This window comes from Trachypithecus francoisi, unplaced genomic scaffold, assembly GCF_009764315.1.
Source record: "Trachypithecus francoisi isolate TF-2019V2 unplaced genomic scaffold, Tfra_2.0 Lachesis_group16, whole genome shotgun sequence".
NCBI classification, from domain to species: domain Eukaryota; kingdom Metazoa; phylum Chordata; class Mammalia; order Primates; family Cercopithecidae; genus Trachypithecus; species Trachypithecus francoisi.
Window position 1 is genome coordinate 98,771,438 of NW_022681461.1, and position 23,098 is coordinate 98,794,535.

A 23,098-nucleotide genomic window follows, 5' to 3' on the forward strand; every position below is an offset into this window, starting at 1 on the left:
GAGCACGAGGGGGAGGCGGGGCCCTGGGAAAGCCGGGAGCTGAGAGGGAGGTTTGTGCGCAGGAGGCGGCTGCAGGGCCCTGATGTAGCTGAGCCCAGGTCTCACTCCAGCCAGCAGCTCCACACTGTCTGATTCGGGAGCGGCGGCTGGTCTGAGGAGACCAGGGAACAAGCCGTGGGGCACTGGCTGCTCTGCCCACTCAGGGGCAGCAGAGGCCTAGGCCACAGGTGTGGCCACAGAGCTCCATAGCTCCATGAGAAATAGCGTGGGGCCCGCCGGGCTGGCGCTGGACACCAGCAGGGGCTGCAGTGGCTGCACACGGTCCCCAGCCTCGAAGGAACAAACCAAAACTATCGCAGCCGCATCCTCTCTGGTCCCAGGGGCTGGATTCCGCAGCTGCTCCCCAGACACAGCTGGGATTCGCCCCAGAGACTCTGCACCTCTTGGGTCCCTGGTCCGACCCACAGACGAGGCCCAGCTTTGGAATCACAGACTTGGGGGCCCTGATGGGACAGGTGGCCACCCTTGCCCCCACTCCCCTGCTGGCGGGTGGAAAGGGGGGTCACTTGCCGAGGAGGGGGACACTGGTGTTCTGATGCATTACCAGGCTAAACTTTGAAGACCCTTTATATGGACCCTCCCCAGAGCATTCCAGGGATCTAAGCCCATCCCTCCCAGGGCCTGCTCCCTCCGCAGTCACGGAGGGGGTGCCACGGCTCCCCAGCACTGGAACCTAGGCAGCAAACAGCAATGCGTGGAGAGCGAGGCCGGAGCCCCATGCCCCGTGGGGGATGAGAGCCTCAGCTGGACCCTCTGTCCGCAGTGCCCACTCACTGAGGGCCAGTGGGGTGGGGTGACTCTGGGGGAGAAAGCCAGGCTCACCCAGGTGCGGGGCAAATGGAGAGTCGGGGGCCCGCTCAGTGCTGAGCCGAAAAGGGGACTCTGGTGGAGGGGTCCGGGGTCCAGGCTTGCCCTGGGTCCTAGGCCAGCCCTTCCCTGACAGGCCGTCCCCAAAGCAGTGACCCATGCCCTTGTCTGCGGCAGGCGCTTCCATCACTCGCTCACGGACCACCCCCGCTGGATCCGAGAGCGAAGCCATGAGTCCTATGCCAAGAACTACTCCGTTGTCTTCCCCTACGATGAGCCGCTGGCCGGGCGCAACATGAGGAGAGACCCGCTGCACGAGGTAACGCTCTACAGCTCCTGCTGGGGGCCGGCAGCTAGGGTCTGGGACATCCTCAGGGCAGCAGGATTACAGAAAATGCAAGGCATACCCCAACCGCAGGTCAGGCACAGTGACAAGGTATCTGTCATTCCCCAGGTAGTAACCCGGCATCGCCATGTGTTGGGCGCAGTGCTCAGGGCCAGGGACGTTAGGGAATAAAGTGGAAATGGCTTCCATTCTAGTGGAGAAGCAGGAACACGCACCCAGGAACCGCCCCCCTGCCAACTGCTGGCAGCAACACCAACAGGCAGGGGTCCTGGGGGGCGGGGTCTTGTGGGTGTATGCAGCCATATGGAGGGGGAGCAGCCAGAACACTGCGTACCTGGGAGAGGGGCTCCTGCTTGTAGAGCCTGCTGCAGAGGCTCTTCTACCCTGGTGAGCTCCAACTCATTCAGTGAAACCCACTGTCAGGTGCCCCTGTCTCAGGTCTGTCCCCGTGCCCTCCCCTGGGTCCCCAAAGACCCAGGAGCTCCTTCCCTGGGCTCCCAGGCCCTGTCTCTATTCTTTCCCCCTCCCTGGCCATCTCGTGCCGGACGCTTTGCTTACTGGGGTACAGGGGCTATGTCCTAGGCACTCTGCTTCCTGAGCACTGGGGTGATTGGGGGATGATTATTGAACAGACGGATAGGTGGGGAGGCAAGAGGGCAGGCTCAGGGAGCAGGTGGCGTTTAAACTGGAGAAGGGGCTTCCCTCACCTGAGACTCCAGTGTCTGGCCCCATGAGAGATCCCAGTATTAGCTGCACCTCCTGGGGAGAGGCCCAGAGTGGTCAGAGGGCTGGCTCCCAGACTGCCCTGGCCCTTTGGTCTGGCTTGGTGGACCAGCTATGATCTGAGGCCACACATGGCCCTGGGGTCTCCCTAGCATGCCCCCGGGGCCTATAATCAGTAATCACCCCCTTGCCAGTCTTGACAGTTCAGAAGCCGCCCTGGGTTTGCAGGGTTTGTTCCCCTTGCAGTCAGCTCAGACGAATTCCTCAGAACTGAGCAGCTCTACCAAAGAAACTTGGCAAGGGCTGAAGCACGCCCCTGCCCCCAGGGAAATCTTCGTTCACCCACGCCTCGACTTCCCTTCTTAGTTAGCAGCCTTCTTGCGACACTTGACAGCCGCTTGTTTTCTTTCTTTCTTTTATAAAGAGGGGAGCCTGCCCTCTTTTAATGGGCTCTTGAGATGAACAGTTTCCCTCCTTGAAAAGGTGGCCCATGGGATGTCCCCATTGTTCACTGAGGGGTGGGCGGATTTTCTGCCCTCAATTGCTGCCCCCTCGGAATCCCAGGTGGGCAGGGAGGACATGTTCATGTTACTGATGAATGCTGTGGCCTTGGGCGTGCCTCCTCCTTCTCAGGACCTCGGGGGTGGAGGGGAGGGCAGGCGCCATTGGGACAGGCCCTCAGCTGCCCATCTGGAACCAGATGCGGCCCCCGAGGCCCTCTCAGCCCTGGGCTTGGGTCCTCATTCCAGTCAGAGGGGGTGGCCCCTGGGTAGGGGCCCTTCCAAACCCGAGAGTGGGTATTCTTTTTTTTTCCCCAAACCAAATTTATTTTTAAAGAAATCTCCCACTCTGTTTCTCTAGTGTGTTCATTGCATTCGTTGTTGTGATTAAGTAGGCAGATCTTAAAATGAGCCATTTTAACTGCTCTAAAGTGTACAATTCAGTGGTATTAAGTGCATTTGCAGTGCTGTGCAACCATTCCCACTATCCAGTTCCAGAACATGCTCATCACCCCACAGGGAAACACCATCCCCCGTAAACAGCCCTTCCTCATCTCCCTCCCGCCAACCCTGGCAACCACTAAGTTGCTTTTGGTCTCTATGGATTTGCCTGTTCAGGTCACTTCATATGCAGGGAATCATCCAATACATGACCTTTTGTGTCTGGCTTCATTCCTTGAGCATGTTTTCAAGGTTCATCCATGTCATAAAACGTGTCCAAATTTTGTTGCTTTTTATGGCTGAATAATATTCCACGGTGTAGGCAGACCATGCTTTCTTGATTCACTCATCCGCTGAGGGCCACATGGGTTCTCTCCCCTGTTTGGTGGTTGTGCATAGAGCTCAGTGAACATGCGTGAACAGAATTTGTTTGCAACCCTCCTCTCGGTTCTCTTGTGCGTACTTGGGAGTGGAATTGCTGGGTCGTACGGTGCATCTTTCCGCTAGGGCAGCTACAGCAAAAGGCCACAGGTGGGGAGGCTTCAACAGACCTTTTTTTCTCACATTTCTGGAGACTAGGAGGTCCAAGATCAAGGTGTCGGCCGATGGCTTCCTGGAGAGGGCTCTCCTGGCTCGTAGTCGGCCGCCTTCTCACTGTCCTCATGGAGTGGGGAGAAGGCCCTGGCGTCACCTCCTCCTCCTATAAGGGCTCCAGCTGTATGGGCTTAGGACCCACCCTGATGATTTCACTTAACCTAAAGATCCCATCTCCAAATACAGTCACGTCGAGGTTAGGGCTTTGACATATGAATTTATGTGGGGATGTGATTCCGTCCTGAGCAGATGGTAATTCTACTGAGGAGGGTTCTCAGGGCAAGGGCAGATCAGGGCAGGTGGTAATTCTACAGATGAGGGTTATCGGGGCCAGGGCAGATGGGGCAGGTGCTATTCTATAGATGGGGGTTCTCAGGACGAGGGCAGACGAGGCAGGTGGTAATTCTATGCATAGGGGTTCTCAGGGTGAGGCAGTGAGGGTAGCTGCAAACACTGGGCTGGGGACCTGGTTCTAAGAGTCAGGGCCTCCTTGCTCTCCGCACCCTTGGGTGCAAAGTCACGGATGTGGCACTCTGCCCTGTGCAGGGGTATCGGGCCCTTTGTGACGGATGCCTGTTCCCCATTCCTGCTCAGGAACTCCTTGAACAAGGCTGCGTGTTCCAGGAGCGGCATGGCTGGGAGCGACCGGGATGGTTTCATCCCCAAGGCCCAGCTCCGGTGAGTAGCGCCTGCTGGACTGTGCTGCTGGGAGGCCCTGCCCTGTCAACCCCCTTGCCCCTCTGCGTACCCCATCCTTGCCCCTCCATGTACCCCGCCTCCCCAGGTGGCTCCACTGTCGTGATCAGTTATTCTGCACACAGGAAGCCGAGCCCCACCGACCTGCCCCCAAGGCTCGGTGCATTCTTTGTGCCATTCACGCAGACCCCACTCCTCGTCTGCCACTGCCAGGCCTTCCGTGTCCTAAGTGGTAAGGGCTGTGGGCAGAGCAGAAGGGGTGTCCCGCGGTGGGGAGACAGCAATAAGACTCCCTCAGGTTGCAAGAGGAATGGAGCGTCTTCTCCTAATTCTATGCATCTATATTTGGCCACTCCGACTGTTGGTTTATGTCCGTAGGAGGGCGGGCAGTGGGAGGGTTGATGCACCCATGGTGCTCCGTTTCCCAATGGAGGTTTCACAGTGGCCTGGACTCTGGGTGTCCTCTGGGGCCTCCCACGGACCTGGGTCCTGAGATAGAGGAACAAAGGCAGTCCTGCTGTGAAACCTGGGACCCAGGCGCTTGGGAGCAGGTGATGCGAGGCCTTAAGGCCAGCTGAGGGGTAGCATTTGATCCAGATTTACAGAAATCAAAATCCCCTTCCCAGGGCTGCATCTCACTAGTCCCCTCTGGTGCACCCACTTTCCATCCCCATGGCAACCCACAGCCCAGGACAGGTTCCAGAGCTCCAGGGCATCTGGAGGGGAGACGGGAGCCAGAGCTGGCTAATGGGGCCTTGGCTCTGGGGTTAGAGGTTTGCCAGTCCTCGTCTCTTCTGCTGGCCCCTGGGGACATGCAGTCCTCATGAACCCTGCGGGGAGGAGGGGTCTGGGCAGACCCTTTCTTAAAGCGCAGCCCACTGTGTTCCAGTCAGATCTGGCCCTGGAAGCCCCTCTCCCCTGTCCTTGGGTGAGGAGAGGAGAGTCAGGAACACACCCCAGGTCCCAAGATGGGCAGATTTTGCACCCCTACCAGGGAGCCAGCCTGGGTGTCCAGGACACCTTGGCAGGGCTGCAGTGGGCGGGATGTCCCTGCTGGGGAGGGAGGGGACTCCACGTGGAGATGCCAGCAAAGCCTTACTCCTTTACAACCTCACACTGGCTCCCACCTGTGTATGAAGAGGAGGTGAGGCTTGGGCGGGCGGGCAGGGCTGGCGGCCCTGGGAGGCAAGAATTGCCTACACCTGCATTCACAGCTGTGCCGTGCCAGCAGTTAGGAGGGCAGGTGGGGGGTTTTCTGCAGGAGCAGAAGCCAGGGAGGGGCATGGGGCTGTGGGGTGTCTGAGAGAGAGGCAGATCCCAGGGAGGCCAGGGCCATGGCAGAGAAGCTGGACTCTGGAGCCCACGCACCTGCCTGGCTTCATGCCACTGCCCCGTCTGGGACTTGTCTGTGCCCTTGGGCAAGATGTAACTTCTCTGCACCTCAGTTTCCTCATCTGTAGAAAGGGGCATCCCTGGTAGGAGCATAAGGCACTTCCCGCAGGGCCTGGCCCAGAGCAGGAGCTGGGCCTGGGATTGTGATGGCTCCCAGGAGCAGCCCTGGCTGAGGTCCTGAGTAACCGCTTCTCCCTGTCATTCCCCACCTTGGGTGCATCCAGCTTCTCCTCCAGCCTCCTGGGCCCTGGCTGGGCTCTCAGATCCACCAGGCAACACTGCTGCCTCCTTTGTGCTGCTGTTTTGCCTGGACCTCATGGGAGCCCCCTGCCCGTGTCCACAACACACTCGCACTTACTGCAGGGCTCTCTGAGGACAGGGCCAGGCCTGACTCCATCACAGCCCTAGCAGGACCCCGCTCTGGGGAGGGAAGCCAGGAAAGACCAGAGAGGGAGGCTGAGGACCACGTCTTTTCTTCCCAGGTCCTCCAGTACGACTACTACGGGGCTTATGGGAGCCGCGCGCACGAGGACTACGCCTACGGCAGGCTGCTGGCGGACGAGTACACCTTCGACTTTCCGCCCCACCACGACACGGTGCGTACCTGGGGTCCGTCTCTCTCCCTGTCCCTCAGATGAGCCTCCCATCGCGCAGGCCCTAGTCTGGCCTTGCAGGGGCTCCCCTCCCCCAGGAGTCTCTTCAGGCTCGGCATTCATGCTTTTTTCGGCTGACTCCATTTTGAGGAGGAATCATGCGTTTTCCTCTCCCCCCTCCTCCCTCCCTCTGTACCGAGATTTTGCCAGCAGCCAGGCCTGAGCGGAAGTGGTGCTGCTGGGGATGGGGTGAGGTGGGGGCTGAGACTATGGGCTGGGGCCCGGCGGGGCTGCACCGCTCTGAGCCTCCCTCTCCCACTCTCCGGAGCTGCTCTGAGGCTGGCATGAGATGTGGTGGGGGAAGGGGTTTCTCTTTCCGGGAAGCCAGCGCAGAGCAGAGCCAGGACAAGGTGACTGGAGGCTCTTGGGCATCAGGCCCCGTATGGGCCCCTCCAAGAGACAAGCAGAGGGAACCAGAGCCGAAAGGGCCGTGGCCTGGAGTCTGCTTGCTGTTCCTGTTGCTCCAAAGTGGGCAGGCGAGGCTGGTCACATGGGACAGCTGGCAGCCTGTCACCCCTGCCTGGGGACCTGGCTCCCACGTGCAGGGGGTGGAGGTGAGGAGTCTTGGGGGTCTTCTCCCCTGCAGCAGCCTGCACCACACAGGGGCGTTCTCCCTGGCAGCTGTCCCGGAAGGAGCGGGGCCAGCGTCTGCCCTGGCCTGCCCAGCCGTGTGGTAAAGCGCTCACAGGTGGAGCACCCCAGGGAGACGCGTGACATCTCACCACAAATCTGACATAAGAGCAGAGCCCAGGCCTGAGCCCAGAGTCTCAGAGCCCAGGGACAGCTTAGGAGGCATCCATGAGGGGGTTCCTTCCTGGGGTCTCTGGGACAGTCACAAGCCTGGCTTCAGTAGGGTCTGACCCGGGGGTCGCCCGTTGCCTTGAAGGGCCCAGCTTGTGTTCATGCTTTGCTGTCAGTGCCTTGACATTCTTCATGGTCTTTGAACAAGGGCCCCACTGGGTCCCGCACTGGGTTCTGTAGCCAGTCCTGAAGGGAAGAAACCGTTCATTTCCACCATCTCCCCCAAAGCTTGCTCTAGTGGCAGAACATCTGTTCAAGGCGTCGGAAGACGCCTGCAGGAAGGAGGAGGCGTGTGTGTCATGAAACGCCCGAGCAGCAGGGTCGGCTCAGTGCCCGAGTCCCTCGTCGCTGCCTCCCGGCGAGTGCTCGGGGCTCCGTCTGGCACCTCCGCACCCACAGCTTCTAAAGCCTGTGGGACTCTGGCCCTCGAGGATGTGGGAGCTCGGGGGAGATGCCAACTTGGCTTTGTGGCTTCATCCAGCCTCCGCAAACATGCCTGAAGCCGTCCTGAAGCACGAAACACGTGCTTGTTCTTGGCTGGCAGCTTCCCCGGCCCGCTAGAGGAGCCCAGTGCGGGAGACTGCTGAGGGTTTTGGTCTGCAGCCCCAGTGGCATCAGCAAAGGTACAGCAGAAACCAACAAAGGGGAGCCATGTCCTGAGGACAGTGATGCCTGCCGGGGCTGGAGAAGCTCAGGAGGCAGACAGTCCCAGTGGTGTGCTGGTAACAGCTTAACAACCAGCTCTCTGGGGCAGAGGGGCAGAAGCTGGCTCTGCAGCATTGGCCAATTTCCCTAATGTAAATACTTTCTCCGTGGCTGATTTCAATCCAGTCCGCCAATGAGGCATCACTGAATGCGGACCTGGGCAGGGTTCTGCGTGACCAGCTCTCAGGGTCAGTGCACCCCTGCACAGCCTGGCTGGACCGTAGCTCTGCCACTGCCCGGCTGTGCCACCATCCCTGGCCTCCCTGAGTGCATGAGGGGTAATATGAGTTCCCTTGTGGAAACGCATAGGGAGTTTGGGAGGAGATGAAGCAGCTTCCCGACACACGGCAACTGTTCAGGAAGCTGTGGTTGTTGCTGTCATGGTTATTTTTTCCCATAATAACAATGAGGTGGGCACATCTGCTCAGCAGTGGGGGGGGCATGTTGAGCCCTGAAGGGGAAGACCAAGTAGAAAATACAGTGAAGAATAGAAGACTCTGCAAACCTCACCCAGGCATTTGTAAATCTGGGGAAGGAAATAGGGAGTGATGGGGTGTGTGTGTGTGTGTGTGTGTGTGTGTGTGGTATTTTTTTTAAAAACAGCTTTATCGAGATCTAATTCACATACTATATAATTTATTCATTTAAAGGGTACAACTCAATGTTTTTTAGTGAGTTCACAGAGTTGTGCAACCATCACCACGATCTAGTTTTAGAACGTTTTAATCTCCCAGCAAAAAAAGATGCCCCATACCCCACCCTATCCCTAACCCAGGACAACCCTACTCTACTTTCTGTCTCTGTAGATATATCTAGTTTGTATATTTCACACAAGTAGAATCATAAAATATGTGTCTTTTGTGATCAACTTCTTCCGCTTAGTGTGATAGTCTCAAGGCACATCCATGTTGTAGTGTGTATCAGCATTTCATTCCTCTTTTTTTTTGAGATGGAGTCTTGCTCTGTTGCCCAGGCTGGAGTGCAGTGGTGCACTCTCGGCTCACTGCAACCTCCACCTCCCAGGTTCAAGCAATTCTCCTGCCTCAGCCTCCCAAGTAGCTGGGATTACAGGCACCTGCCACCATGCCCAACTAATTTTTGTATTTTTAGGAGAGATGGGGTTTTGCCGTTTTGGCCAGGCTGGTCTCGAACTCCTGACCTCAGGTGATCCACCTGCCTTGGCCTCCCAAAGTGCTGGGATTACAGGCATGAGCCACCAGGCCCGGCCACTTCATTCCTTTTTATCCCAATCATATTCCATTGTATGAACCCATCATATTTTACTTATCCATTGATCCGTTGGTGGACGTCGGAGTTGTTTTCACTTTTGAATTCCTGTGAGCAGTGCTGCTGTGAACATCCATGTACCAGGTGTTGTGTGCATGTATGTTATCATTTCTCATGGGTGTGTAACTAGGCCTGGGTCAAGTGGTATCCCTGTTTAACATTTTGAGGGAACGCCAACTGTTCTCCAAAGTGACTGTACCACATTACATTCCCCACCACAGTGCAAGAGGGTTCCAGTGTCTCCACATCCTCGCCAACACTCATTATTATCTGACTTTTTGATTCTAGCCATCCTGGTGGGTGTGAAATGGCATTTCATTATGGTTTTGATTTGCATTTCTGGAACAACTGATGATGTTGAGCACATTTTCATGGGCCTGTTGTCCACTTGCATACATTCTGTGGAGAAATGTCTGTTCAGATCCTTTGTCCCTTTTAAAATTGGGTTATTTGTCTTGCTCCTCCTCCTCCTCCTCCTTCTTCCTCTTTTTCCTCTCCTCCTCTTCCTCCTCCTCCTTCTCCTCCTCCTCCTTCTTCTCCTTCTCCTTCTTCTTCTTTCTCCTTCTTTCTCCTCCTTCTCCTCCTTCTCCTCCTTCTCCTCCTTCTCCTTCTCCTCCTCCTCCTCCTCCTCCTCCTCCTCCTCCTCCTTCTTCTTCTTCTTCTTCTTCTTCTTTTCTTCCTTTCTTCATGAAGTTTCACTCTTGTTGCCCAGGCTGGAGTGCAATGACGTGATCTCGGCTCACTGCAACCTCCGCCTCCCGGGTTCAAGCAATGCTGCTGCCTCAGCCTCCTGAGTAGCTGGGATCACAGGAGTGCGCCACCATGCCCAGCTAATTTTGTATTTTTAGTAGAGATGGGGGTTTCTCCATGTTGGCCAGGCTGGTCTTGAACTCCTGACCTCAGGTGATCTGCCTGCCTCGGCCTCCCAAAGTGCTGGGATTACAGGTGTGAGCCACCACACCCGACTGTCTTTTTATGATTGAGTTGCAAATGTTTTTATGCGGTTTAGATACAATTCCCTTATCAGATCTGTAATGTGCACACACTCTCCGCATCCTGTGGTTGTCCTGTCTCTTCCTTGGTGGCATTGTTTCCAGCTTTTAAAATGTTGATGCTGTCCAGTTCATCTCTATATTTTTCTTTTGTCACTTGTGGTTTTGGTATCATGTCTAAGAACATAACCAAAGGTAAAAAACATTTATGTTTTCTTCTAAGACTTTTATAGTCTTCACTTTTACACTTGCGTCTAGGGTCCATGAAAATTAATTTTTGTGCATGGCGTGAGGTCGGGTCCAGCCACATTCTTTTGCATGTGGCTACCCAGTTGGCCCAGCACTAGTTGTTGAAAAGATTGCTCTCCCCTTGGAATTGTCTGGCATCCCTAGTTGGCACCCTTAGTTGAAAATCAATTGACTGTAAAGATGAGGGCTTATTGCTGGACTCTCAGTCCTAGTCCACTGATCTGTAGGTCTATTCTTATTCAGTACCTCACTGTCTTGATTACATAGCTTTGTATTTTAATAGCAAGTTTGGAATCAAGAAGTGTGAATTCTGCAACTTTATTTTTCCTTTTCAATATTGTTTTGAGTGTTCTTGGTCCCTTTGAATCTCCATATGAATTTTAGGATTGGCTAGTCAATTTCTGCAAAGAAACCAGCTGAGAATTTTGATAGGAACTGTGTTAGGTCTGTAGATCCGTTTGGGGTTTATTATCATTTCAACAAGAGTAAGTCTTTTGTTTCATGAACATAGGATGTCTTTCCACTTATTTAGGTCTTCTTTCATTTATTTAAAAAAATTTAGGTTTTAGAATATAAGTTTTGGACTTTTAAATTAAATTTATTCCTAAGCATTTTATTATCTTGATGATATTATACATCGAATTTTTAAAAACTTCCTTTTGAGATTGTTCATTGCTAATACAGAAATACAATAGTTTTTTTTGTATGTTTTTATATATTGACCTTCTGTCCTGCAACCTTGTTGAACTATTTTATTAGTTCTAGCAGTTTTTTGTTTTTTTTTTTTTGTGGATTCCTTAGATTTCCTATATACAAGATACTGTAATTGGCAAATAGGGATGTTTTTATTTCTTCTTTTCTGATTAGGATGCCTCTTATTTTTCTTTTCCTGCCTAATTGCCCTGGCTAGAGCTTCCAGTACAATGTTGAATAGAGTGGCAAGAATGGACCCCCATCTTGTTGCTGATCTTCCATCATAAAGTATCATGTTTGCTATGTGATTTTTGTAGGTGTCTTTCATCAGGTGAGGGAAACTCCCTTATATTCCTAGTTTGTTGTGCGTATTTATCATGAACAGGTGAATTTTGTCAAATACTTTTCTGTATCTATTGGAGGATCAGATGGTTTTATCCTTTGTTCTCTTAATACATTGCATTACATCAATTGATTTTTGAATGTTAAACCAACCTCACATTCCTGGGACCAATCCCATTGATCATGGTGTGTAATCTCTTCCTATGTTGTTGGATTTGATTTGCTAGTATTTTGTTGAGGATTTTTTTTGTGTGTGTCTATATTTGTAAGAAATATTGGTCTGTAGTTTTCTTATAGTATCTTTTTCTGCTTTTGGCATCAGGGTAATGCTGGCCTCCTAGAGTGAATTGGCAAGTATTTCCTATTCATATTTTTTGGAAGAGTTTGGGAAAAATGGGTATTAGTTCTTTGACTGTTTGGTAAAATTCATCAGGGAAGCCATCTGGACCTGGGATTGTGGACAATTTTTCAATGACAAATTCCATCTCTTTTTTGTTTTAGTTCTATTAAGATTTGTGATGTCTTCATTCTGTTTCAGTAATTTGTGTGTTTCTAGGAATTTGTCCATTTTGTGTCTAGTCTGTTGGCATACGATTGTTCATAGAGTTCCCTCAGAATCCCTTTTATTTCTCTAGGGTAGGTATGATATCCTCTCTTTCATTCCTGATTTTAGCACTTTGAGTCCTCTCATTTTCTCTGTCACTCTAGCTAGAAGTTTGTCAATTTTGTTGATCTTTTCAAAACATCCACTTTTTGTTTTGCTGGTTTTTTCTGTTTTTCTATTCTTACTTATTTCTGTTCTAACATTTCATTCCTTCTGCTTGCTTTCGGTTTAATTATGCTCTTTTTCTGGTGCCTCAAAGTGGAAGATCAGGCTATTGATTTGAGGTTTTCTTTTGTAATACAAGCACATACAAGCAGACATTCCTTCGTGAGCATTGCTTTAGCTGCATCTCATAAGTGGTTTTGTGTTGTGCATTCATTTTCATTTAATTCAGTAACTTCTAACTCCCTTTGTGAATCTTTGATCCATTGGTTCTTTACCAGTGTGTTGTGTAATTTCCACTTATTTGTGAATTTTCCAATTTTTCTTCAGCTACTGATTTCTAATTTAATTACATCATGGTCAGAGGACATCCTTTATATGATTTCAACCTTTTTGAATTTATTGAGCCTTGTTTTGTGGCTTAGCATATAATCTATCCTGGGGAGCATGTCCTGTGCTTGAGAAGCATGTGTCACAGTGTGCACCTGAGCTGAGAAGGGCTTGATTGGGCTGGAAGAGAGGGAGGGGAGGCTCAGTACAGGTGTGCTGGAAAGAGCCCCCGTTCTCCACGTTCTTGAGGAAGAAGCACACCCCAAAGGCCCCCGTGGCATTCGCACCTCCCTGGAACTTTTCAGATCAAGAAGGAGTGTCTGGCCTGCAGAGGGGCTGCCGCTGTGTTTGACATGTCCTACTTTGGGAAGTTCTACCTGGTGGGACTGGATGCAAGGAAGGCTGCCGACTGGCTGTTCTCCGCAGATGTCAGCCGACCCCCAGGTATGGAGTCTGGGGTTGGGGGGCATGTTCCTGTCACTCCTTGGGCACAGCCTCAGGCACTGAGACGAACTGGCAAGCCACCCTGTCCCCTCGGTCACCCTGAGCACACTGCTCCTTGCCCTCACCTGGCCTTGGGCCCCCTTGTCCGGCCCCTTTTGCCCCATCCCAGACCCCAGGCCCTCATTACTTTCCTCCACCTCTCCCTCCCACCCTCCTTCTCCTCCCCACCTCCAGCTTCCTCTCTACTCTGTTCCAGACAGGATGTGTGGCAGTTGGCCCTCAGCCACCTCTCTCCTGGGACTGGGGGGCCCAGTCCCCGCCATGCTCTCACAGGTGGGATTGCCAGAATTAAATAGAAACACAGGATGCTCAGCTACATTGGAATTTTGGATACATAATGACTCATTTTTAATGTAGGTATGTCCCAAGCCATATTTGGGACATACTTGGGATATTCATCTGCCTTTTTGTCACCCACCCACCCAAAAGCTCACGCATCCCCGTCTTCATGAGTGTCCTGGGCTGCCAGAACAGAGGATCACAAACCTGGTGGCTTAAAACAACTGCAATTTATTGTCACGGTTCTGGAAACTGGAGGTAAAAATGAGGGTGTCTGTACCTGACCCTCCTCAGAGGACCCTTCCTTGCTCTTCCAGCTGCTGGTGGTGGCAGGGAATCTTGGCCTTCCTTGGTGTGCAGCTGCATCACTGCAGTCTCTGCCTGTGTCACAAGGCCTTCTCCAGGTGTTCTCTTTTTTTTTTGGTGTGTGTGTGTGTGTGTGTGTTTCCGAGATGGAGTCTCGCTCTGTTGCTCAGACTGGAGTGCAATGGCGTGATCTCAGCTCATTGCAACCTCCACCTCCTGGGTCCAAGTGATTTTCATGCCTCAGCCTCCTGAGTAGCTGGGATTACAGGCACCCACCACCACGCCCAGCTAATTTTTGTATTTTTAGTAGAGACAGGGTTTCACCATGTTGGCCAGGCTGGTCTGAAACTCCTGACCTCAGGTGATCCTCCCGCTTTGGCCTCCCAAAGTGCTGGGGTTACAGGTGTGAGTCACCGCACCCGGCCGTGTTCTCCTCTTACAAAGACAGCAGTCAGATTATATGAGGGCCCACACTAATGACCTCACTTTAACCTGATCACATATCCAAAGACCCCATTTCCAAATAAGATCACATTCCCAGTCCTGGGGTGAGGACTTTCACGTATCTTTTAGGGGGGACACAATTCAACCCCTAACATCATCTCTCCAGCCAGCCAACCAACAAACTCACTCCCCAGACTCCTAGGCACCTGCTGCTCACCTCCCATTAATCCAGCCACCCACACAGTCTTTCATCCACCCATCCACCAGCCCACACATCCCTGTTTCGCCATACATCTGTTCCCCCTTCTACTCACCCACTCCCTTCCTCCCATCCATCTGCCCACCTTCCCATCTGTCCATCCATCCTCCATCCACAAAGTAATTTATGCCACAGACATTTATGGAGTCTTCTCCGGTACCAGGCACGGTGCTAGGAGCCCCAGAATGAATGGGGGACATGAATCCTGTCCCTAGAAACTTCTCAGCATGGTGGTGGATGGGTGGGAGGGGCCAGTGCCAAGGCATTTTAAGAAGAAAGAAGTTTCCTTCCCACAAGGATGACGGTGATGAGATGACCTGCCCAAGGCCAGTCGTCTCTGAGTCATTCAGCTGCAAATGGCATCCCTGGGCTGAGGGGCTCTCCAGGTTACCTCCAGGTAGGGCATCCTGTCTGGGAGTTATCCAGCCTCTGTGACGAGGAGCTGCCCCTGTGAGCCGCCCTGGGGAAACTGAGGCAGCACAGACCTGGCTGGGGCCTCAGCACAGACCCGGCTTCCTTCTCCCTCTCACAGGCTCCACCGTGTACACTTGCATGCTCAACCGCCGTGGGGGCACCGAGAGTGACCTGACTGTCAGCCGCCTGGCACCCAGCCACCAGGCCTCCCCGCTGGCCCCCGCCTTTGAAGGTATGGGATGCCTCTGTGTGCAGGGCGCTGTGACTGCGGCCTGCTCTGTGGACTGATGGTTGTGGACAGGGCGGGATGGACGGGATGAGCTGCTGACGGCAGCCCTGTCGTTAGCTGTTGTGCCCGCTGTGGTCAGGGCTGAGAGATTAGAGGTCTCGTTTCAGGCTAACTGCGGGCTTTGTTCAGGCGGCACTCCTGGAGCTCCCAGTACTCAGGAATTTTTTTAAAATCCTGTTTTTTCCCACCAGAGATAGAAACTCCACTTGGGCCATAACCTTCTGTGCTTAGTTCATTGCTGGGTTCTCCCTGCCTCAAACCGAGCCTGACCCACAGTCGGTGCTCAAGGAATGCTACTGAAGGAGCGGGTTATGAGCTGATCATGAATGAACCCCTTTCTCCCCTTGCCTGTCTCCCCCAGTGCCCACTCTCCCCCGTGACTGCATCTCTGAACCTGTCCACACTGCTGCGTTTCGGAGTGGCTGCAGCGTGGGCGTGCTCAGCTCGGTTGCCCGGAACAGAGTGTGCCAATGCTGGGCCATGCCTCCCACTCCGAGCAGTCGGCTCCTTTCTGCCACTGACATCCTTGCTGGGTTGACTTCTCAGGCCCGTGTGACCCCCTAGTCTGGGGCTTGGATAGGCCCTTAGAAAACGTCCGGCTCGGGGCCCACGCCACTGCCTGATTGCCCTCTGCAGTCCCTCCGTGTCTGCTTGCATGCCCTCCGTGACGGGTAGCTCAGTACCCTCATGCCTTGTTTGCTCATCCCTGTTACCCAGAGCCAGGACCTGCCTCCTGTCCCTTCGGCTCCCTGATCCTGCCCTGGGTTCACACAGGAGCCATCTGATCTCTCGTCCTGTAACCCATCCCCATGAGGGATGAAGAAGCAGAGAGGGAAACATTCTCTTTCTCCAAGAAGGGGCATTGTCGCCTCTGGGACGGAATTTGCACAGGGGAAGGTGCTGACTGTGCAGCTCTCTGTGCTGTCCCTGGGGCAGGGGCGCAGTCAGTGGGGAGGGCTCAGCCCATTCAGAAAAGCTGGCATCTCCTGGTTCTTGACCTGACTCCGTGCTGCTGGCAAATGTAGTTGTTTCCTCACTGGGACTCGGTCAGTGTCGAGCCCCAGCTTGGGCACTGGGGGAGAGAGGCAAGGGGAGAAAGGGGTTCATTCATGATCAGCTCATAACCCGCTCCTTCAGCAGCATTCCTTGAGCACCGACTGTGGGTCAGGCTCGGTTTGAGGCAGGGAGAACCCAGCAATGAACCAAGCACAGCAGGTTATGGCCCATGTGGAGTTTCTATCTCTGGTGGGAGGAAACAGGATTTAAAAAAAATAAAATAAGTGGAAGGTGTAGGATGTAAGATGGGTCAAGAGGAAAAATGAAGACCAGAGCGGGTGGGATATTGGGGGCCAGGGTGGCAAGACCACGTTCCTCACTGCCCAGGGGGTCTTTGAGGCTGGGGACTGGCGGGGACTCCTGGGCCTCTGGGGTTCTGCCAAAAGCAGGGAGTAGTGAGGTGAGCGCTGCAGTCTCGAGGCTGGTGGCAGAGATGAGGCTGCATGTGTGAGCGAGGGGTCCTGTGGGGTGCACAGAGCTTGCCCACCCCTTCCGTCTTGCCGTCGGTGACATGGAGGCTGAGAGAGCCATGTGCTGAGCCAGGGCGCCTGTGCTTCATGGATCCATGAGCTCATTCCTTCCCTCATTCCCTCAACGGTCCTTGCGGAGCCTGTACTGTACAGCAGCGCCAGGACAGCCAGAGCTGGAAGGAGTTGAAGGAGACCGGTGCGGCTTCAGGGACCCCATAGTGGGCTGTATGTGCAGACGGGGACAGGAAGGGCTCTGTGATACCTGGAGGGGCACATGCAAGGGGATGGGAAAGAGCGAGATGTTAGGGAAGGCCGTGTGAAGCCGCTGAGCTGGGATGAGCAAGGCTTCCTGGAGGAGATGGCCAGCCTGAGTCTGGAAGGATGGGTAGGAGCTGCTGGCTACAAGGGTGTATTGGTGAGAACCAGTGTGACTGCCCATCGCTGGTCCTCTCTGGGTCATTCAGCCAAAATGGCATCTCTGAGCTGAGAGGAGTGATGCCCGTAAGGAGCTGGGCATCAGCCCCCAGGAGAGGGGCTGCCCAGGCACAGCCCGTAACCGCAGACTTAGTGAGTCTAGCTAGGGAGACAGTAGAGGGGCCAAAATGAGGACACAGGTCACCAAAATCTTGGCCAGGCCCTGCCACTGCCTGGCTCAGCGAACTGAGCCTCAGTTTCCCTCATCTGTGAAATGGAGTCAGGAAGACGTGCCTCCCGGAACTGCGATAGAGAATTGTGTCAGAGCCTGGGGGTGCTGGGGGGGCTGGGGACCAGCCTCCCTGAGCCTCATTTTCTCTGGCTGGGGAATTGAGGACCTTGTTCGTCCCCCCTCATAAGGGGAAGCTGTAAGGAAAGTGCTTTGAAAGCTGAGCCATCTCCCAGTGGTGCACAATTAGCTTTCCAGAGGATTCTGGTGGATTCCTAGAGCTGAGGGCTGGGGATCGGTGGTGCTGGTTGCTGGGAAGGTTTGCACTTGGTGGGTGTGGAGTTAGCACAGTGAGTCACATCCCCCAGCACTCTGCAGGGCCTGGGGACACCACTCAACAGGAGAAAACCACCGTGTGGGCTTTGCTTTACTTTCAGGCTTCAAAACTACACTGTTTGAGTTATGAATGTGCATGGGCATTAAATATGCATGTATTGAATACATGTGCTACCTACCCATACTATATCAGATCACCATGAAGCCGAGAGAATGTGATGATTTACATGTGATCAAGGTGGTGTACAAAGCAGCTGTCAATCTTAAAAGTAATTTTAGATGATCTTTATTGATCTTTTTGTAAGATTACAAAAGGATACATGCTCCTGGGAACCATTCCGACGATACTGAAAAGCACAAAATCAGGTGCACAGCCCACAGCTCCCCCAACACCCAGTGCCAACGGCGCAAGTCCCCCGGCCACCCTGCTTTCTCACTGTTCTCTGCCATGTCAGCTTTGCAGGCCAGGCCTGGACCTGGGCTGACTGACCGCTGGCCTCAGGACTGACATTTTGTTTTCAGGGAAGTTGATCAGGAATGGTCAGGGCCATAGGAGGCCAGGCCCATCAACTGCCATCTCCCTGAGCACCAATTGGCCTCAGTAGCTCTCATGCCCTCCTGGGAGAGGCTTGGGATAGCTGCAGACTGGTAGGGCCACCCAGGAGCCAGGGACCTGAGAGTGGCTGTGTGTGTGTGTGTGTGTGTGTGTGTGTGTGTGCTGAGGGAGGTGAGGTGGGGTGTCTGTCTGGCATAGGGCTGAGGATGCTGTCCAGAAACGGCCCCAGCCCAGGGGTCGGGGAACCCCTTGAGGACTGGCTTGTCTTTGCCTTCATTTTCTCTTGTGCTCATGGTGTCAAGAGGAGGAAGGGAGGGAGCAGCCTGGCTGGGGCCTGCACCGGGCCCTGAGAGGTCGCTCATCCAAGGGGTGCTCCCAATAGCTCTGTGGGGCCAGATGTTGTGGGTCTACCCCTTTTACAGATGAGAAAATGGGGGCTCAGAGAGGCCGGTGAGCCACATCTGGGCCCGGCTGGCCTAGGCCTGTGTGTTCCCAAGACACCGTCCTGCTAGGGTGGGGGCATCCCTTTGAAGTGTGGGCGGAGGGCTGGGTGGTAGGGGTTGAGAAGCAGGTCCTTCTCCTAACCCCTGTGGCTCAGAGGATACTCTGTGCAGGGCCTGGCCCTGGGGGAACAAGGGAGGGACAGATACGGTCCCTGGGCACTATGAAGGCACAGGCCCCTGAGACTGCATCTGTTTTCTCAGCCGGGAGACCCCTGGGCCACCCTCTCTGTCCCCACCTCCCAGGCCCTGAAATCCTGCCCTAAGTCCAGGTGCCTCTCTTCCAGGGGACGGTTACTACCTGGCCGTGGGCGGGGCCGTGGCCCAGCACAACTGGTCCCACATCACCACCGTGCTGCAGGACCAGAAGTTCCGGTGCCAGCTCATCGACAGCTCCGAGGATCTGGGCATGGTCAGCATCCAGGGCCCAGCCAGGTGAGACAGGACCGGGAGCCCGCCCCGGGCACACCTGCTCCCTGGACCCAGGTCCTCCAACAGGCCCTTGGGCAGAACTGCTTCTCCAGAATGGGCCATTCTGAATAGTGAAGCGCTCTGGTAAATCAGAGATGCCATTCTGAATAAATATCTTGAAAGCACTGGAATGCGGATAAGCCCGTAACATGAGTCAGACTGAACTTTGTAGTTGTTCAGTCACGGAGGATCCCAGGATCCCAGAGGGGAGGACAGTCTCTGCGTCCCCCGTGCAGTCTAGGAATTACCGTCCACCATCCCAAAGTGGGCAGACCCAGGCCAGGGTTCGCCCTGCTACCTGGCAATTTCTGTATGCCACCTGGATCACATGGGCAGAATAATATCCTACACCGAGGAGTCCCTGGCTCCTCCGGAAACACCTCCCATGGCAAGGTGTCTGCATGGCTTATCCATGCATGCGTTCCTTCTATAAACACCTGCCAGGCTGTGTTCCCCACCCATGAGAAACCAAGACCCGGGAAGACCCTCCGCTGCTGGCTCATGCACACAGCCACAGAAGAGTCTTGGGCAAAAGGACGGCTGAGCAGGTGTGCACCTTGGACAAACTCCTCTGACTGTGCTTCAGAGGCTGGGAGAAGGGACTAGGGGTGGGGGACAGAGGAAAAGGGCAGTCGTGTTAGCAGACACTCGTGGAGCACCTGTGACTTGCCAAGCCTGAGCCAACATCTTCCATCCCCATAGTAGCCCTTTGAGGTGGTCATAATTGTTCTTATTTTTACTGATGCAGAAACTGAGAAACAGAGAGGTGGAGACATTTGCCCAAGGTCACACAGCTGGTCAGCGCCAGGGCTGATGGGGAAGCGTCCCCCTTTGTGCTCAGAAGCCTGCACACGCTCATTGCCAACCTTTTTCAAGAGTTACAAACCCTCTGTGAGAAAACAGCCTAGTCTAGGCCTTCCACTGGTAACCCCCCGGGATAAGGGGCCAGGACACTCATCTCAATGTACTTCTTGCCGCCACATCTGCCTCGGGGCTGGACAGGGTGACTGTGCTGGACTGGGCAAGAGGAAGAGGCACGAGATGAGGGCACTGCTTCTGGTACATGGAGAGTGTCAAAGGGGTGATCTATCTCTGGAAAATGACGGGGGCAGCTTTGGGGCGAGGACGAGAAAGAAGAGATGGAGAGGTGGGGAGGGGTGGGGGGAGAGGCGTCTCCAGCCTGCAGGTCGCTGAGGTGAGCACTTTGACGTAGCAGGGCTGTGTCCGGGTGATATCCTGTCAGCCTGGGATTCTGCCGAGACCTCTGGCTGGAGTGCCCAGACCCTGCCACAGGGTCCATTTTCCCTGGCACCTCTCCCTGAGTCCTGGGCCGTCGCTCCCCTCTCAGGCTGCGAGGGACTGAGTTGTTGCTGTCCGTCCAAGTGTATGCACTGCGGTGCTCAGAGGCATGCGGTAGACGCATGCTTGCTGAATGAAGGGATAGAATCGGAGAGGGTCGAGTGCTTTAACATTAACTGGCTTCCGCCAAGAGTTTGACTTGAGGCTGCTCATAGAAAGCAACATGCATTAAGGAGTCGCTGGGCAGAGCCCTGCAGGAAAGGAGTGACCCAGCCTTGGTGTTCTCAGGGAACTGCTCCTGGTAGTGGCAACAGCAGGTGCAAAGGCCCTGTGGCAGGCAAGTACGTTTGTCTGAGGCACATATGGAGGCTAGGATGGAGCAGTGCTCAGAGGGCAGCAGGGTGAGATCCTGGAGGCCCAGTGGCTGCTCCTCTGAGGGAGGGGTGCTGAGCAGAGGAGGAACATGGTTGGGCTTGGGCTTTGGTGGGGGGTCTCTGCTGTTGGGCCAGGGGGCAGTGGACCAGCAGGCCTGTGAGGAGCCCCAGGCCAGGCGAGGAGGCAGGGATGTCCAGGAGGGAGTGATGAGCTGAGTTCGTATGACTCACGGGCGAGGGTTTGGCATTGTGGTGGTTCCCATGGACTGGGCAAAGCTCATAGCACCCGACAGTGGATGGGGTGTGCTGAGAGGGTCAGGGGGAGGGGAGGGAACAGAGGCAGCTTCCATGTGCATGATGAGTAGTGGAGGGTACCAGCCACAGTGACAGGGAAAGAGACTGGGATGCGGTGGAATCATGCAGGCCCCAGCCTGGCCCATGGGCAGCTGCAATGCTATGTGCTTCCAATTTCTCACCTGAGTGACCCCAACCTCCACATCTCTGGGGCGGAAGGAGGCATGTCAAGGCCTGGTCCTTGGAATCCTCCAGCTTCATTGCCACGCCAGCCTTAGACAGGGAGTGGGGATATTTTTAGTGTGGGGGAGACAGGTGGGCCGTGGAGGGAGGAGGTGGCAGATGGACAGATCAAGGTGCGGCCTGGAGGCGGCCAGTGCGCCCAGCCTCATTATCAGCTACTCCAGGCGGCGGTGGGGGAGGCAGCCAGCGGGAAGAGGAGCTCGCTGCCTCCTGGTAATTTCTTAACTTTCTCCTCCAAAATGTCCTCTATCTTTCAAAAATAACCCAAAGTTTCTTAGATGAATAATAATACTGGTGCTGCTGATGAAGGCTGCACTTTTGGAGTTTGTTATTCAGGATGTGCTCAGTACACCTGCTGGACCACAGAGCAGGGGCTGTGCAAGCTGATGCCCTGTGGAACTTTCTAGAAATGTTCCATAACTGAGCAGTCCAACACGCAGCCACTAAGCCCTGTGTGGCTACTGAGCCTTTGAAATGTGGCTAGTGGGACTGCATTTTTAATTCTAGTGAATGTAAACTCAAATAGCCTCATGTGCTGGTGGAGGCTGGGCAGGGTGGCTCATGTCTGCAACCCCAGCACTTTGGGAGGACAAGGTGGTAAGATCACTTGAGTCCAGGACTTTGAGACCAGCCTGAGCAACATAGTGGGACCTTGTCTCTAAAAAAATTTTTGTTTTCAATTAGCTGGGCATGGTGGTGTACACCTGTAGTCCCAGCTACTTGGGAGCCCAAGGCTGGAGGATCACTTGAGCCCAGGAGGTCAAGGCTGCAGTGAGCTGTGATTATGCTACTGCACTCCAGCCTGGTGACAGAGGGTGACATTGTCTCAAACCAAAATGAAACAAAACAAACCAAAACCAATATCCTTGCATGGCTGGGAGAGACAGTGTTGTGCAGCCCAAAAGTGGCCATCACTGTGGTCATGGTTAACACCAAGGGCTTTGCATGTGCTTTCTTGCTGGTTCCTCACAATGGCCCATGGCATCACAGATGAGGGACTGGGGCTTGGTAGGGGTGAGGGGTAAGTATGGGGCCTGGGACTAGAACCGGGGCCACTAACTGGGAAGCTATTGGACCCCTGGAGCTGGGCTTCCCCTGAGGTTGCTGAGCCCACAGCCTGGGTCAGAGCCCTTCAAAGCCTTGGGCCAGTTGGCAGCTCCAGGCTCCTGCCCCAGGGTCCCTTCTGTGTGGCTGCCACTCAAGGCTGCACAGAGCATGTGCTCGTCAGGTCTGAGGCGCTGGTATCACTCTCCAGGGCTTTGCACTACGTGGACGGTGGGTGTTTACATAAGGGTCTTGGCCAACTGCACCACAGCTGAGCACCTCAGGGTGACGTGGGTGGCGGCTCCCAATACCCTGACGAATGGGATTAGAGTCAGCAGCACTTCTGGGCAGCCCTCCCTGCAGCCTCAACACCTGCTGGGACCCCTGAGAGACAGAAGGGGGGGCATCTCCTAGCAATGGGGGCCTCACCCTGCTGTGCCAAGCCAGGGTGTTCATAGTCAGTCCTATTTACCGAGAGCCTTCTCTGTGCCAGGCACATTGGGATGGGAGGATTCTGCTTTCATCCTCCTGGGGGTAGGTGTATTGGGAGTGGGTACAACCAATGTGAGAGACACCCTGGCAGGAGACTGTGGGACCTTGGACAAGGAGTACCTGACCAAGACCTAGAGAATCAGGGAGGGCTTCCTGGAGGAGGTGACAGCTGAGCCAAGAGCTGAAGGATGACAAAGGGTTAAGTGGGGACAGGGGAAGGGGTGATAATGTGGAGGGGCACAAGAAGGCTAGACCTGGAGGTGGGCACCATGCCCAGGAGGTGAGGGCTTCCTTGGAGACCATGGGTTTTGGCCCCAGTGAGGTCTCCGGTACTTGGGCAAGTGTGAGAGTAGATGTGGTGCTGGGGAAGTGGGGAGCGAACCCCCGCCCTCACAGAGCTTATAAACTAGGGGTGAACCCAGCAAGTCTGTGCAAACTGTCGAGTATG

General features: G+C 54.4%; 1 protein-coding gene across 7 annotated transcripts in view; it reads left to right on the plus strand.

Annotated features, from left to right (window-relative positions):
• The window catches only part of SARDH (sarcosine dehydrogenase), a 77,237-nt gene that overhangs the window by 29,553 nt on the left and 24,586 nt on the right, over positions 1-23,098 (plus strand). For 6 of the 7 annotated variants that reach the window (XM_033238646.1, XM_033238645.1, XM_033238642.1 and 3 more), the window contains 6 exons: positions 1,045-1,186; positions 4,066-4,149; positions 6,042-6,155; positions 12,683-12,821; positions 14,702-14,815; positions 18,721-18,868. In XM_033238646.1, the coding sequence (XP_033094537.1) occupies positions 1,045-1,186; positions 4,066-4,149; positions 6,042-6,155; positions 12,683-12,821; positions 14,702-14,815; positions 18,721-18,868 (741 nt within the window). Of the gene's footprint in view, positions 1-1,044; positions 1,187-4,065; positions 4,150-6,041; positions 6,156-12,682; positions 12,822-14,701; positions 14,816-18,720; positions 18,869-19,348; positions 19,453-23,098 lie in introns of all 7 variants that reach the window. The other variant, XM_033238648.1, reaches the window with a different exon arrangement.